Source organism: Theobroma umbraticum, unplaced genomic scaffold, assembly GCF_002168275.2.
Source record: "Theobroma umbraticum cultivar Fairchild unplaced genomic scaffold, ASM216827v3 scaffold_56.0, whole genome shotgun sequence".
NCBI classification, from domain to species: domain Eukaryota; kingdom Viridiplantae; phylum Streptophyta; class Magnoliopsida; order Malvales; family Malvaceae; genus Theobroma; species Theobroma umbraticum.
The window spans coordinates 9,762,291-9,777,081 of NW_018397256.1; the positions used below are offsets into that span (position 1 = coordinate 9,762,291).

Consider the following 14,791-nt stretch of genomic DNA (forward strand, 5'->3'; position numbering starts at 1 on the left):
GGCTACTGTCGAGTTCAGGTATTCCGTCACCACCACAATGCCAACTCCACGTCCCCACCGAATACATTCTCCACACATCACCAAAAAAATTCAACAGTTTTGAGGCGGGCGGGCGGGCGGGCACGCAGGCGGGCGTCGGAGAGCCGCCTCAAAATGGCGGAATAGTGGTGGTTTTTGACTTTGATCGGACGATAATAGACGGGGACAGCGACAGTTGGGTGGTGGCAGAGATGGGCCTTTCCGACCTTTTCAATCAGCTTCGCTCTACCTTACCTTGGAATTCCCTCATGGTTTGTGTTGCCTTTTGATTTAACTTTCTTATCCGTTACCACTCGATTTGCTTGCTTATAATAATAAATACTCTATTTTTATTGATCATTGCTAGTTAATATTAGTATTTGATTTACCCTATGTTTGGTTGCTGGGAACATCCGATTTCTATCTTAATGAAATGAAAATTTTCAGTCTCCTGTAAATTTTCTTCCTTCTCCAATGTTGATTACTAGAAAGAAACTGCAGTATCTGTGAACTCGAAATTATCAAATCAAAATCACCTTCTATGCTAATAAGTTACCACTAGGAAAGTTTAAAGGCTTCTAAGTTCTATTTTTAATTGCATCATATCAAATGTGTTTCATTTTTTTATTAAAGAGTAAAGAGCATGATTTATTGTTAACTGCAGTAAACTTTTCTGTTTTTGTAATTGTTGCTGAAAGAGAGTAGAGGCTTTCTAATATCATGAACTTAATAGATATGTTCAATCTAATTTTAGGGTAGGATGATGAAAGAGCTTCATTCCCAAGGGAAAACAGCTGAGGAGATTGCGGCTTGCTTGAAACGGACTCCGTTACATCCAAGAATTGCTGCTGCTATAAAATCAGCCTATGCGCTTGGGTAGTAATCATGGTCATTTCCTTTTTCCTTGTTTGTTCTTTGTCAAGTTCTGGGGTTCATAATGGTTGTCATGGTACTGTTATGAAATTTCAGATGCGACTTGAGGATAGTCAGTGACGCAAATCAGTTCTTCATCGAGAAAATCTTGGAATATCAGGGTTTGTTGGCTTGCTTTTCAAAGATCTATACAAACCCAAGCTTTGTAGATGAAGAAGGAAGGCTGAGGATCTTTCCTTATCATGATTCTACCTTATCCGCACATGGGTGCAGTCTATGTCCTTCCAATTTGTGCAAGGTAAACAAGTTCACTGATTGAGCATATTTATCAAATCATGTGATGATTTCTCAATAACTGGTTCATTAGTCACCGACTTTCTGATGATTGAATTTTTGGATGGTTTCCTATGATATGAATTTATGTGAAGGAGTGTTAATTACACATTTGCATATCGTAGAAATGGAGACTTATTTATTTGATAGATGGATATATTGGTATATGCTAGGGTGGATTAATCTGTGCGGTCCTTTTTCTGGTATGGTTTTTGACGTTCCTTCCAGTTTCTGGAAAGAACTGAGGGAATTTATGAATTGCAAGGGAATATGGTCATCCTTCCTTGTTTCTAAAGCATCTGAATTTATAGTTTAATGTGTTTTCTAAAAGGGTCTTTACCGTGAAATTTATGTACTGTCAATCTTCTCCTACTCCTCGAAATAAGCAAGGTGTCAGTGTTTATGCATTTGGCGTAGAGAACAGTAGGATTCATTTATTTCTGTCAATTCTAGCCATGTTGAATCATATTGGTTTGGCGTCTGGGTGCTTGGGTGAAATATTTTGTGATTAAGCACCAGTGCGTAACTAATGTGCTTAATTTTTGCTACGTCATCATCAGTCATCACAATACATAGAATTTATTTAGTTAATGCACACTATTACCAATAAAATCATAGTTTGGTTGCTCATTTACTGCTTGATATATGCTGCCTTCCAGGATCTTAGTTCGGCAATTTAATAGTTACCATATGTTAGTATCCCACAATTATATTCTTTGTGTTGCTATAAGATATTTTCTTTTTAGTTATTCCTCATCTTAAGGTAGAGTTTTAATTGTGGTTTCTTCCATTGTAGGGCCTAGTACTCGACCATATCTATGCTTCTGCTCCTGAAGGTGTAAGGCGGAATTTTATCTACCTGGGAGATGGGAGGGGTGATTACTGCCCCACTTTGAGGCTTCAAGACAGTGATTACGTGATGCCAAGGAAGAAGTATCCTTTATGGGACCGTATTTTTAGTGAGCCAGCCCTCGTCAAAGCAGAAGTTCATGAATGGAGCAACGGTGAAGAGCTTGAGAAGATCTTACTCCACCTTATCGACAAAATCCCTACGGAACAAAGCATCAGCGGCAGCAATCCTTCTTCTCAATCGAACTCATCTGATTGCAAGCTCCACATTTCAGTGTCTTCCCCTGAATCATTTACTCAAACACTCCGGGTTCCTCACTAGGTAGTGGTGGGAGTACGAAGTCATACCAGAGACCCTTTAACAGTGGAGGGTGTTGTCGTATTGCTGTCTATTCTTACAATCAGCTCAAGCAACAGTTGATAAATGTAGAATTATGCTTTATCTTTGGGATCAATGCTCTCTGCATTTCACCCTCATCACAACTTCCTAGCCGATCTCATTTCAGTTCGGATCATGTTCGGAAAGTCACCGTCTAGGCTCAAGGTAGTTTGATGCATGAACTAAAGCCAAGTTAGAATCAAGGTTGTTTATGAGATCAGGCCCACATATTTCAGGAATCTGATCGCTAAATTCTGATAATGTTTATCAAATAACATGTAGGGCTAATCCTGGCTTGGGAACATTTTGGCTTCTGTAATGAACTAGATATTACTAGTATTATGAAGAAAACCATTTCTGATGTTCAAGGGTTTCAAACATAGTTTTCATGAAATCTAATAAACACCAGCTTTTCTTCCCACCTCCACACAGTCATTACTTCATTTCTTCCTACACGGCTTGATTCTGTCTTCATCTCTGATGAGAGACTTCCAATCCCACTTGTGGCTTCTATGTCTTTCACCGCCTATTGGCCTGTACGTCTGACAGGGACAACTGGAGGTATTCAATTCGATTATTCAAAGGACAATAGATGCGGCGTGCCGCAACCAACTTTGAACGAGTTTTCAATTTATTACAACTGAAAATTTTGTTAAAAAAGCTTTTGTATTTATTATTATTAATAAGGAAAAGAAGAAAAATTATTCTTCTTACCCTCATAAATACTTTGATTGCAATATTTGTTTATCCTAACCGTTGGACTACAGACGCCACATCATTGAAAATGTTGACTATTGAATTATTACTAGTTTTTTAGGTAAATAGTTATCTTTTGGTATAGGGATATATTGGGATAATACTTTTAAATGTAAAAGTTATGAGATAATGAAAAAATATTTAATTTTAAAATTTAAATATAAAAAATTATCTTTTTGTATTATAGTTTAAAGATTATATTATATGATAAGAATGATTATCTTTTATAAGATAATTGTGAAAATAATACATTTATTCAACTATTATTGAATGAATTACTCTTAAAAGCATAAGAAGTGGTTAACCTTTATGTTTATTGAATTTATGAAGTTATTTATATATTTTCTGTTAACATATTGAAAGTGAAATAATTCTTAAAATAACATCTACTAAAATTCACGCATTGATGTTAATTCTTTTGAATTCAAAGTAAAACTCACTTACAACAACAATATTTTCCTTCCACGTGTCTGCTGCGTCCATGTGATCTATTAATAAGAAAGAACAAACAAAATGATGGGCCAAGACAACATATTCAATTATTCATTCCGTACTTGCCACTGGCGACTGGCCAACATTGAAACGTTCAGCTGGCAAGCTGGAATCAATGAGAGAAAAAAATTTTGAACGGCCAAGATTGCAAGATTCTTGATCCAGTAAAGGGAATAAAGCCAGTATCATTCCAGAATAAAATAGAACCGAATGCAGTTCCAAGAAACTCGTTACCTTCCCTTCTCTGGCACAACAGGTATCTACCAAGGAGCCGTGGCATGGACTCCTCTGAGTTGTCAGTTGTCCGAAACATATAAAAACCACATTTTTCGGACCGTATACTGAACCCCAACAGATAGAGACGTCTCTTTTTTCTTTTTTTGTTTCTTCTGTCTTTTGCTTTCCCTCCCTTATTGTGACTTCAAGGACAAATCTTTTTTTACAAGTAAAATCTCTCTTTTTCTCCCTCTCTGGGGCTTCAAGGCGTAGTTAAAATGGAAAAAAAGGGAGAAGAAAGAGAGCTGGGTATGTTCTTTGATGGGATCATAGAGTCCATGCCTTTGTTTGCAAAGCAGTTCGTTGCTGGAGGTGTTGCTGGGGGGCTTGCAAAGACCGTTGTTGCCCCACTTGAGCGTGTCAAGATTTTGTTACAGGTAAAGTTGGATTTTTCCTTTTTTTTTTTAACACTTTGACTTGATTTCTTAGTTCTTGCTTTATTTTGTGTCTCTTTACTCTTTGTCATGGTTGTTGGATTCTTGGGTTCTTCTTGGTTGTGATATTGTTGCTTGCTTCTTTTTATTTTTTTTAAATTTCTCTGATGGCTTGCATCCATAGTTGATTTTCGAGCCTGTGATGCCTTGTTTTGACCGTAGCTCAACTCAGGTGCGATGAAGTCAGTGAATTATCTTTTAATGAGACGATGTTCTGTTGGTGAAGATTATATGGGTTTTGGGATTGTTCATTTTTTGCCAAGATGGGGTCTTTCTGATGCTCTTGAGTCTCAATTGCTGATGAGAATTAGGAGATTTAACTTATCAAACCCTACCAATGTTGATTTTTTGATCTTTCCCAATATTTTCGGAATGCCTTTTGCATTCTAGGTGACTAAAAGTTGAGGAATAACAAACTCATATCCTTGATGTAACCAAATCATTAGTAATGAGAGGCTGTGGCCTTTGCTATTGCGCTGCCATCCACCAAGGCCCAGGTACCTGCAACTTGTGAAGATTCACCCTGCATTAGCTGAAAGAACTAATTCATTATTCCGTTTCAGACTAGAAGAGGAGAATTTCACAGCATAGGGATCTTTGGATCCATTAAAACGATTGCAACGACAGAAGGCATCCTGGGTTTCTACAGGTTGATGTCCAATTCATTATCCTTTACATGAAGGTTGTTCTGAAAAGTTATCTTCAATTTCTTACTTATTTTATGGGATGAGCAGAGGAAATGGTGCTAGTGTTACTCGAATTGTTCCCTATGCAGCACTTCATTATATGGCTTACGAGCAGTACCGTAGATGGATCATCAATGGATTTCCTGACATTGGAAGAGGCCCTGTACTTGATCTTGTGGCTGGATCATTTGCTGGAGGAACTGCTGTGCTTTTTACTTATCCACTTGATTTGATTCGGACTAAATTAGCTTATCAGGTAAATAGTTGAATATAAAGCTGGAACTGCTGTGCTCTTTACTTATCCACTTGATTTGATTCGCACTAAATTAGGTTATCAGGTAAATAGTTGAATATAAAGCTGGAGGCTCTTCAGAGTTGCAGCCAGGACTGTCGGCCTGGCACTCGGTTCTGAGCTTTTTCCGTTTCTCTGACAAAGTTGTATTTGCTAGTGCAGGTTGTTGGTCTACCAAAGATTAATGCGAAAGGGGTAGTTAGTACTGAACAAATTTATAGAGGAATTCTTGATTGTTTTTCGAAGACTTACAAAGGGTCTGGGCTCAGAGGTCTCTATCGTGGTGTAGGTATGAATTTCAAAACGAATCTGCTGTTAGCTTCTCTTTTGGTAGTTTCATTCTTGTGGGGTTTCCTGTTAATATGTGAGAAATTTTCTCAGCCCCATCACTTTATGGAATCTTCCCATATGCTGGTTTGAAGTTTTACTTCTATGAGGAGATGAAACGCCATGTACCTGGGGAGAAGAAGAAAAAAATAATGGTGAATCTAGTATGTGGGTCTGTAGCTGGTCTCTTGGGCCAAACTTTCACATATCCTCTTGATGTTGTGAGGAGGCAAATGCAGGTATATTTACTCCTTGGATCCAAAAGAGCAATTGAAAAGTGATTAAACTGTGGATTCTAAAGTAATGGACGAGAACTGGCTTATTAGGTCCAAAAGCTCTCGGCATCCAACAGGCCCGAGTTGAAAGGAACAATGGGATCACTTATCATGATTGCCCAAAATCAAGGCTGGAAGCAATTGTTTTCAGGGCTGAGCATCAACTACCTTAAGGTAGGAAAAGGCCCTTCCCGTTTGTGAGCTTTTTATCATTCATTTGTTATATTAATTTTTGTATGTATACTCCAGGTTGTACCGTCTACGGCAATGGGTTTTGCAGTTTATGAAGTCATGAAATCAAGCTTGAGAGTTCCATCCCATGATGAAGCTGTGATAGAAGTGGTAACAAACAAAAGAAATCTCCATTCATAACAATGAGTATTAATTCATCTCATTCATCCGGTGCTTTGCTTCACCTTCAAAATTCTTATGTTTTAATTACTGACCAAATCAGGCCATCTCACTTGTACATTCGATTCTTTTAAGCTGTACACATTGTACAGCTTACATAAAGGGATGATCAGGTAGCAAACTCTATTGATTAGACTTGTAGCAGTTTCTCGATCAAGGATGATGAGTCTTCCAAGTTTTAGACTCAGGCTATGTAAATAATTTGGGTATTAATTGAATAAAGAATTTTGACTACTGCTGTTGAGAAATAAATATCAGTGAGGACGTATGTATGTCACTAGCTACAATAGTACCGCGGACCAAGGTTTTGATGGGAAAGGCTAATCCACACAAAATTGAAGATTATAGAGGTAGTAGGTTGATTGCTCACAAGATCCAGGTGATCAAGTGACTACAGATTTCTGATGGTTGCTCAAAACAACCAAATAGGGTATAAAAAGTTGATACATGATGGTGGATGCAATGAGATATCTCTTTACTGCAACAGAAACAAATGTTTCTTGGCAGCATTCTGACCTTGAGTCAGCTTGGGGTTACAAAATCCTTGAACAGAACGTTCCCTGATCGATGTACACAAGTATTCAGAAGCAAAAAGTTGTTTGATGTGAAGAAATGTTTCAATGATGACAAAAGGTTGCTATTGAATGGATGTTTAAATTTCAATACAAGCATAATGTACAATCCAAAACACTTTCCATAATGCTAATTATGAGTTAATCTGCAGTCGGCAACTACATTTTCCTTGATGCGGCAACTAACATTACAAACAACATCAATGGAAGGGTTTTCCATAACTTTACCAGTAATCACCACAAGAGCATTTGCCATCCCTGAAGTGATGAAAGCGCTTGTTATCCCTCACAATCAACTCTCTCCCAACAATCTTGGACATGATTTTTATTGCATTGTGGCAGTCACCGCAGATTCTAAGGTTCTTAATGATCCTAAGAGGTGTCCTTGCCGGAGTACTAATAAGACCATAAGCAATTGCCAAACGCTCACTATGGTATTGCAAGGCCTGCTCTTTTGCCTTCTGATCAATGTCATGAAGCACATACCTTGTATCAGGTACATACCCTGCTTCCCTCATCTGCCCATTCAAACCTTTCAACTTCTCATTTACTTCTCCCTGGAAAGGGTTCATACACCGATACTGAATCACCCTATTCTTCTCCTCAATCATGTTAATCACAGAATGCTTCTTCCTTGGTGGTGCTCGGTGTTCATTCTCACTTCTCATAGGAGGATCAAATCCAAGCAACAACTCCTCAACATGATCCTCAAGGTCAATATCTCCATGAATTCGTGCAAAACCCCTGATTGCCTCCCAAATCTCCACCGTTGGCTCAACGGGCATATTCTCAATAAACTCCACAGCCTCGTTCAAATACCCAGCTCTCCCGAAAACATCAATCACTCCTAGATAATGTTCAACTCCCGGAGCAATCCTGTATTCATTCTTCATCAATTCAAAATACATTATTCCTTCCTCCACAGCCGCCACACAGGCACAAGCCGATAGAACCGCCAGAAAAGTTTCGCTATCCGGCTGAAACCCATCTTTTCTCATATCCTCAAACAACAACAATCCATCATCTCCTTTCCCATTCACCGCATAGTCATTTATCATCAAATTCCAAGAAGCCATATTTCGCTCACGCATTTTATCAAACACCCTGCGAGCATCGCTTATACTAGCGCATTTCCCATAAATACATATCAATTTGTTGTTCAATTCGATATCACCAGAAAACTTTGATCTTCTGAAGAATTCATTAACTCTTCTGGCTAATTCTAGCGAATTCATATTCCCGCAAACATCCAATAACGCCCCGAAAACATTATAATCCGCTAAAACACCTTGACCCATATAATCTAAAGCTTCCTTCACCTTGCCTTCTTTGCATAACTTCATCAAATCCACGGTAATACTTTCAAATGTTGGATTTTCAGGAGATGGGTGGTTTTCGTTTTGGTTTTCAGTGTTGAATTTACGAAGGCTGGGCCGATTATTCCTGGTTTGGCGGTGAGTTGTGACACTTCGGCGGCGGTAAGTCCTGGTAGAGCTGTTGCTATCAGTGTTATTGGATGCCGCGTAGGTGCATGAAGGCTTGAGTTTGTTGGGGTTTTGAGAAAAACAGACCTTGATTTTCTCGTTGAAAGCGAGAGAGTGCTTGGCATTGATCGAAGATTTTAAGTGGGAAGAGAAGCTAATGGAATTACCCGTGTTTTGAAGGGACGCCAGAGACGCCATTGTTTTTTTCTTACGGGGGCCAAAGTAATGTGGTCGCCGAGCCTCGGATGTCTACAAACTTATCAAACAATAATCGAGCTAAACGACAGCGTTTTCCCAAAGTTTATTTTCCTTAGGGTACTCTTCTTTCAAGTAGTTAACTTGAATGAAGTAAAATTGATATGTGATGGTATTGCCTGCCGTGACAAGATACCATCTCTTGTCAGCATATCTGATAGCGCCAAAAGTTCAAAACTAATCAGCCAAATACCATGCTGTTTCAGTGCTTCAGCTGCTTTGCAAATGCTGCCTGTTTTGGAGTCCATCCTGCACCAATGCTGGGCAAGGTGTCATCCATGGAGCTCCCCATCAAAATATCTACCCTGCAATGCACCATGGCTGGACAAGAGAACTGGTAGCGAACTCAAAAACTACCCCAGTAGGGGTGCAAAATTAGAATAGTCTTAATCATACTCTCATCAAAATTTCTATTCAGTTTATACCCTTATAAAACAAATTTCATTCAAAGAATCTTGTTTATGGTGTCCCACAATGGGATCAGAATTCAGAGGGTAATTCTTGTTGGATAGCAAGCACCAAAACATTCTTGCAAGATGATCCAGTTACTAAAATTAGTTTTACTTTATTGTCAACGTACCCCAGTACATGATCATGACTCAAGGCCTCGCTGTATAATCGAAGCTTAAAGTAATTAAGAATCATATTACACTTTTTAACAGCTTCAACATCATAGCATGCGAAACAGAAGTATAAATAGTAAACAATTAACAAAACTGAAACTGGGTGATCAAATGATATAATCTGACCACTCAGAGATGAATGAAGTATGATCCATGGACTCTCCAGGGCATTCCTCGTGCCTTGACGGTTTCTCCTTCCCTCCCACGAGCCTTGCTGGGTTCCCTACAGCTGTGGTCCGAGGCGGCACATCAATCAGCACCACTGACCCTGCTCCAATCTTTGCTCCTTCCCCAATCTTCACATTCCCTAATATGGTTGCACCAGCCCCAATCAACACCCCATCTCCAATCTTGGGATGCCGATCTCCGCATGCCTTCCCAGTCCCACCAAGTGTAACATGATGCAAGATTGACACATTGTTACCAACAACCGCGGTCTCACCGATCACCACTCCAGTGGCATGATCAAACAAAATCCCCTTCCCAATCTTTGCTGCGGGATGTATATCAACAGCAAAGACATCAGAGATTCGAGAGTGTAACGCCAATGCTAGCGGCCTACGTGATTGAGTCCACAACTTGTGTGCTACTCGATGAGCCTATAGCAACAGAATTCCAAATATTATTAATTTGTTCTCCATTTTCCCCCAATTTTCTACGCCATCAATAAAAACCAAGGCTTTAGACAAATTCCTTTTGCAACATTCATTCAATTAACAACAAGCATACCATTTTTATCCAAAGTGCTAAAGGCTATTCAATCGTAACCGTCCATGTCAAGCAAGGAATTTGATCTAAAGTCCATCATGTAAATTATAATGATGTAAAAAACTTAATGTTGAAACCCTGTAATGCCTAATATTCCTTCCGTAAATCATCCTTTAAAGTATATCAGACTTATTGAAATAGCTTATGAAACCAAATTCAATTAATCAGAGGAAATTAAGAAAGTGTGTTACCTGGCAAGCCAAGAATCCCTTATAATTAAGCAGGCAATGAGAGAAGGAAACGCAAGCAGGGTCCCTAACGCGAGCCGCACGGAGATCAGCGACGGCGGCGGCTCGAAGAGAAGGGTCAGAGGAGAAAGTATTCAGAAAGAGATCGTAGAGGAGCGTCGAGAGCAGCGTGGAGGAGCAGAGCTTGTTGCCGAGATGGAAGGAAAGCGAGCGCTCCAGAGAGGAGTGAGATAGGATCGTAGAGTAGAGGTAGCTAGCTAGAGCCGGCTCCGATTCGGCATCGCGGCGCGCCTCGGCTTTTATCTGTGCCCACACCCAAGCCTCGTCTTCCTCCACGGGTGTTTCAGTCGCTTGAGAAGGCAGCGGAGAAGGGTACCGGAGATCGCCGGTCGGCATTTTTTGGTGGTGGCGTACGTTAGCGAAGTCTCTGATGGTGCGGCGTTACAGGATAGGAAGGGCGGACTTTTACAAGTGATGGTACGATGAGAACAGGGGAAATACAAAGTTTGTGGAAGCTATTTGCTTACGTTTACATTCTTGTGTGTTTTTTTCTTCGGGAGTTCGCGGAGATGACACGTGGGGAGATTTGCTTCGGCTGAGGAACTGTCAATTATGCCTGTATTACACTATTCCGAAAGAATAAGGTCTTTTCCCTCTACCCAACACGTCTCCTGAGAATGATTTTTCTTTTGGTAAGAGTATTATATAAGTAGTGTACTAGTAACGCATTTATTAATTTCGCTTTTTTTTTTGTCTATATTTTTTTAGGAAAATAAGGTTTATACTTTTATAATACGAAAAACACAAAGTCCCATACATCATGACGTAATATGTCTGAAACAATACTAGGAGGATTATTGAAAACAATAAATTTTTTCTAAACTAGAAAAGTTAATATTAGTCATGAAATTTGCAAATAGATCGTTTTCTCTAGAAGCATGCCGTGAACCTTCCATTGATGCCAAAAAAGAGGTTGAATTGATTGGAGTGGATCAAAATTTGAGTGAGGATGAGATATTTGATTCTTGAGAGCTTAAACCACCATTTTATTATCAATTAGAAGATCGATTTTTCTATACCCCAAATCCCATGCCAATAACGAAATTTCGCAGACGTTCCATAACTCCGCTCTTGAAGTAGTACACTTGCCTAACTTGAGTGAAAACCCGCCCTTCCACATGCCTTGGTTGTCTCGAAATGTACCACCAGCTGCTGACTTACCAACAGAAGCTTTAAACGCTCCATCTACATTTAACGCAATCAAATCCGGTTCAGAAGGCTGCCACCCGATAAGCCGCTCTTCACTTAAGGAATGAGTTGATATAATATTCGGCACATTAGTAGCACAGGCCTGATGTATTGAAGCCACCCAGCTATTAATAAGTGACATTTGATTTTCACTTGTCATCACCTTATTCTCAAACACAAAAAGATTTCTCCACTTCCAGCTAAACCAGCAAGTAACACCAGAAACTGTACTCCAAGGAATGCCATTGATAAACAATTTACTTCTACTCTACTTCAAAGACAGCCACTCAGGTAAGGAAGAATTTAAAAAACGCACCGTGTAAGCTTTGTGGGACAATTCTGCACCAAAGTGCAGTGATTACTAGACAATCCCTCAACACATGGGATGCTGACTCGGTATCCAGATGACATTGAGGACAACTTGGGTCATTCGTGAAACGTCTTCGCAGCCTTTCCTTATTCGCGAGCAATTTGTCATGAAAGCATGATAAGGAAAGGTGTGAATTCTTCCGGACCGCATCACTTCCAAACTAGACTCCATAGACTGCTATTATGAGTAGATTTAACTTCCAAAATACCTCCCAACGCTGCATAAGCCGATGCCACCATGAGCACACCTGAAGAGGAAGACATCCAAAAGGGTCTATCTGGCTCTAAGCTGGATGAAGGAGGGAGCGTATTTGTTAAAGTATTAAACTTTTCCATTGCTAACCTGCCTGCAATTTGACTTAGGTCCCATTCTCCATTAGATAGAATGAACTCACAAACACTGCTCGAATCATCAATTTCCAATCCCAAGGTCCGTGCAGCAGCTGCTAAGAGATAATCACACAGCCAGTTATCCCACAACTTACTAAATGAGCCCTAAAAAGCTGGGCCCTTGCCTTATAGATGTTATTCGGTATTAAATTCATACCAATGTGATATTTACTCCTAACCACCTTTACCCATAAAAGATGCTGGTGTCGATATTAAGTTTCAGCAGGCTCTAAGCAAGAAAGCATTATTCATTTTTCTCATGCATCGAATTCTCAATCCTCCCTCCTCTTTAGGTCGACATATGTTCTTCCACTTCATAGCATGGATTTTTTTCCAAGTTTTCTCTAGGATGGCAATTGTTTGCATTGCGTAATAAGGAATATACAATAACACTGATTTTACCAATGTCGGTTTGCCCGCAAAAGAGAGAGTCGAGGCTTTTCAAGAAGACAATCTGCTACAAATTTTTTCTCCAAATATTTGAATAAGGAATATTCCTCGCGACCATGCAATAATGGAACTCCTAGATATTTATCGAAATTAGTTGAATGAAAAATGCCTGAGCATTCGCTAATCGCATGAATTGTATCCATTCAAACATTGTTGGAACAATAAAATGAGGTCTTCTCCACATTAACTTTTTCTTTGGAACATTTGCAAAAATCATTTAACATGCCTTTGATTACATCCATCTATGAAACTGAAGCTTCCGTAGACAGAGTAAGATCATCGACAAAAAATAAATGAGTTAAAACAGCCCCACCTCTACTCAAGCGAATTGGTTTCCAAAGCCCTTGTGTTACCGCTTCATTGAGGCCATGAGATAGGCACTCCATGCATAAAACAAAAGGATAAGGAGACAATGAATCTCCTCGTTTCACTTTTCCAGTAGGAAAGAAGTTACCAGAAAATGATCCATTCCATATGACCTGTGAACTGCCACTATTCCAACTTCTAACAATGATGTCAATGAGTCATTCTAGAATATTGGCATCCATCACCATCAGAGTGTCATATATGAACTCCCATCTCAACCTTTCATAGGCTTTTTGTAAATCATTTTTTATTATCATCCACCCAAACTTTTCCTCTTTCTTTCTGAATGAGTGCATAACTTCCTGCGTTACAATGATATTATCCGAAATTTACTTACCAGGAATAAGGTGACTCATAGTCGGCTTAAGCCGATTTGCAATAACCTTCATCAGGATCTTAAAAACAATAGGTAGAAGACTGATTGACCGAAACTGCGAAATCACCTCAGGGCATGGTATTTTAGGAATTAAAGTTATAATTGATTTACACAAATCATTACCAACATCAGCACCATTGAATACTTCTCTAGCACAAGACACCAAATCTTTCCCAACAATATGCCACTGCTATTGAAAAAAGATAGCCGGGAAATCATCACTCCCAGACGCTTCAAGAGGCTTCATCTCAAAAAGAGCATCATGTACCTCAGCTTCATCTACAAGCTGCACAAGATTGTCCCTCATATTTTCCTTTAGAGAAGGAAAAGCACCTCGAAAATAGAGGAATTATGTCATCCTCCTTTGAATATAGTTTACTAAAAAAATTCAACTGCATGGGACCTTAACGTATCCTCATCGTCACACTAATTGCCATTAGATAACCTGAGTCCAAGCATCTTTGATTTACACCTCCTTCTAGAAGAACGAATATGAAAGTATCTTATATTTCAATCCTTCACTTTAAACCAACCAAATTTACCTTTTTATATCTACAAAATCTCTTCTTATCTCAAAATAGTCTCATACTCGAGTCGTAAATTAAACTCTAGCTCTCTTAGAATGCCTGCTTTCTATGGCTTTTTCCACACCATTGAGTCGAGCCAGGATTCTTTTCTTCCGAAAGAATACATTCTCAAAACCTGCAAAATTCCACTCCTTTTGCTTTAGAAGCAAAATTCGGTAAAGCCCCTTGAATACCATTCGCTGTATCCCATTCTTTTTTACCTAAGTTATTAAAATTCTCGGGTATCAGTTAGGCTGCTTGAAAAAAAAACTTAATACCATTATGTCTCACTTTCCCATTCGGCATACTAGTTAAAATAGGCCTATGACTTAAACAAATTCGAGACAAGTGCTGAATGGTGGCTTCAGGAAACTCCAATCTCCAATCTATATTACAAATCGCCTTATCGATCCTTTCCGAAACTGGATCTCGTCTCGAAGTAAATCTTGGCTCTTTAAAGCCAAGGTCTAACAAACCTACATCATTAATAAATTTATGAAAATACGGGTATGGGCGGCTACCTCTTTCTAAACCCTAAAACTATTTATTAAATTTAATCAATAAATTTGGTTTAGAACAATTTTTTTTTGTCAAATATTAAATTTTGTTAAGTATATGAGATAAATTATTACATTCATAAATCTCGCTTTAAAATTTTATTAAATTTTAAAATTTTTTCTTAAATATTGAATTTTATTAAATATCAAAGTAAATTTATTAAGTTTTAAGGAAGAA

The 14,791-nt window shown here is 38.9% G+C and overlaps 4 protein-coding genes across 5 annotated transcripts; 2 read left to right on the forward strand and 2 right to left on the reverse strand.

Annotated features, from left to right (window-relative positions):
• The first annotated feature begins 125 nt into the window (after positions 1 to 125).
• On the forward strand, positions 126 to 2,528 carry LOC110410384 (Pyridoxal phosphate phosphatase-related protein). The gene is made up of 4 exons (XM_021420036.2): positions 126 to 290; positions 773 to 894; positions 988 to 1,189; positions 2,021 to 2,528. Exons 1-4 carry the CDS (start codon positions 231 to 233, stop codon positions 2,393 to 2,395), a joined length of 759 nt encoding a protein of 252 aa, XP_021275711.2. The 5' UTR covers positions 126 to 230; the 3' UTR covers positions 2,396 to 2,528.
• Positions 2,529 to 3,943: 1,415 nt separating this feature from the next.
• Positions 3,944 to 7,258, forward strand: LOC110410185 (Mitochondrial substrate carrier family protein). 2 transcript variants are annotated; one of them, XR_016350846.1, is made up of 9 exons: positions 3,944 to 4,353; positions 4,974 to 5,059; positions 5,145 to 5,352; positions 5,551 to 5,677; positions 5,770 to 5,954; positions 6,042 to 6,164; positions 6,240 to 6,364; positions 6,445 to 7,034; positions 7,126 to 7,258. XR_016350846.1 is itself a non-coding variant. In XM_021419777.1 (8 exons), exons 1-7 carry the CDS (start codon positions 4,195 to 4,197, stop codon positions 6,360 to 6,362), a joined length of 1,011 nt encoding a protein of 336 aa, XP_021275452.1. In that variant the 5' UTR covers positions 3,944 to 4,194; the 3' UTR covers positions 6,363 to 6,364; positions 7,126 to 7,144. The 2 variants fall into 2 exon arrangements, 1 of the variants encoding a protein (XP_021275452.1); XM_021419777.1 differs by lacking the exon at positions 6,445 to 7,034 and having other exon boundaries at positions 7,126 to 7,144.
• On the reverse strand, positions 7,198 to 9,167 carry LOC110410184 (pentatricopeptide repeat-containing protein At2g15690, mitochondrial-like). Its single transcript, XM_021419775.2, has one exon. It carries the CDS (start codon positions 8,653 to 8,655, stop codon positions 7,198 to 7,200), a length of 1,458 nt encoding a protein of 485 aa, XP_021275450.1. The 5' UTR covers positions 8,656 to 9,167.
• Positions 9,168 to 9,257: 90 nt separating this feature from the next.
• SERAT1;1 (serine acetyltransferase 1;1) lies at positions 9,258 to 10,938 on the reverse strand. The gene is made up of 2 exons (XM_021419778.2): positions 10,295 to 10,938; positions 9,258 to 9,934 (listed from the first exon to the last, which is right to left on the reverse strand). Exons 1-2 carry the CDS (start codon positions 10,685 to 10,687, stop codon positions 9,443 to 9,445), a joined length of 885 nt encoding a protein of 294 aa, XP_021275453.1. The 5' UTR covers positions 10,688 to 10,938; the 3' UTR covers positions 9,258 to 9,442.
• Between the last annotated feature and the right edge of the window lie 3,853 nt (positions 10,939 to 14,791).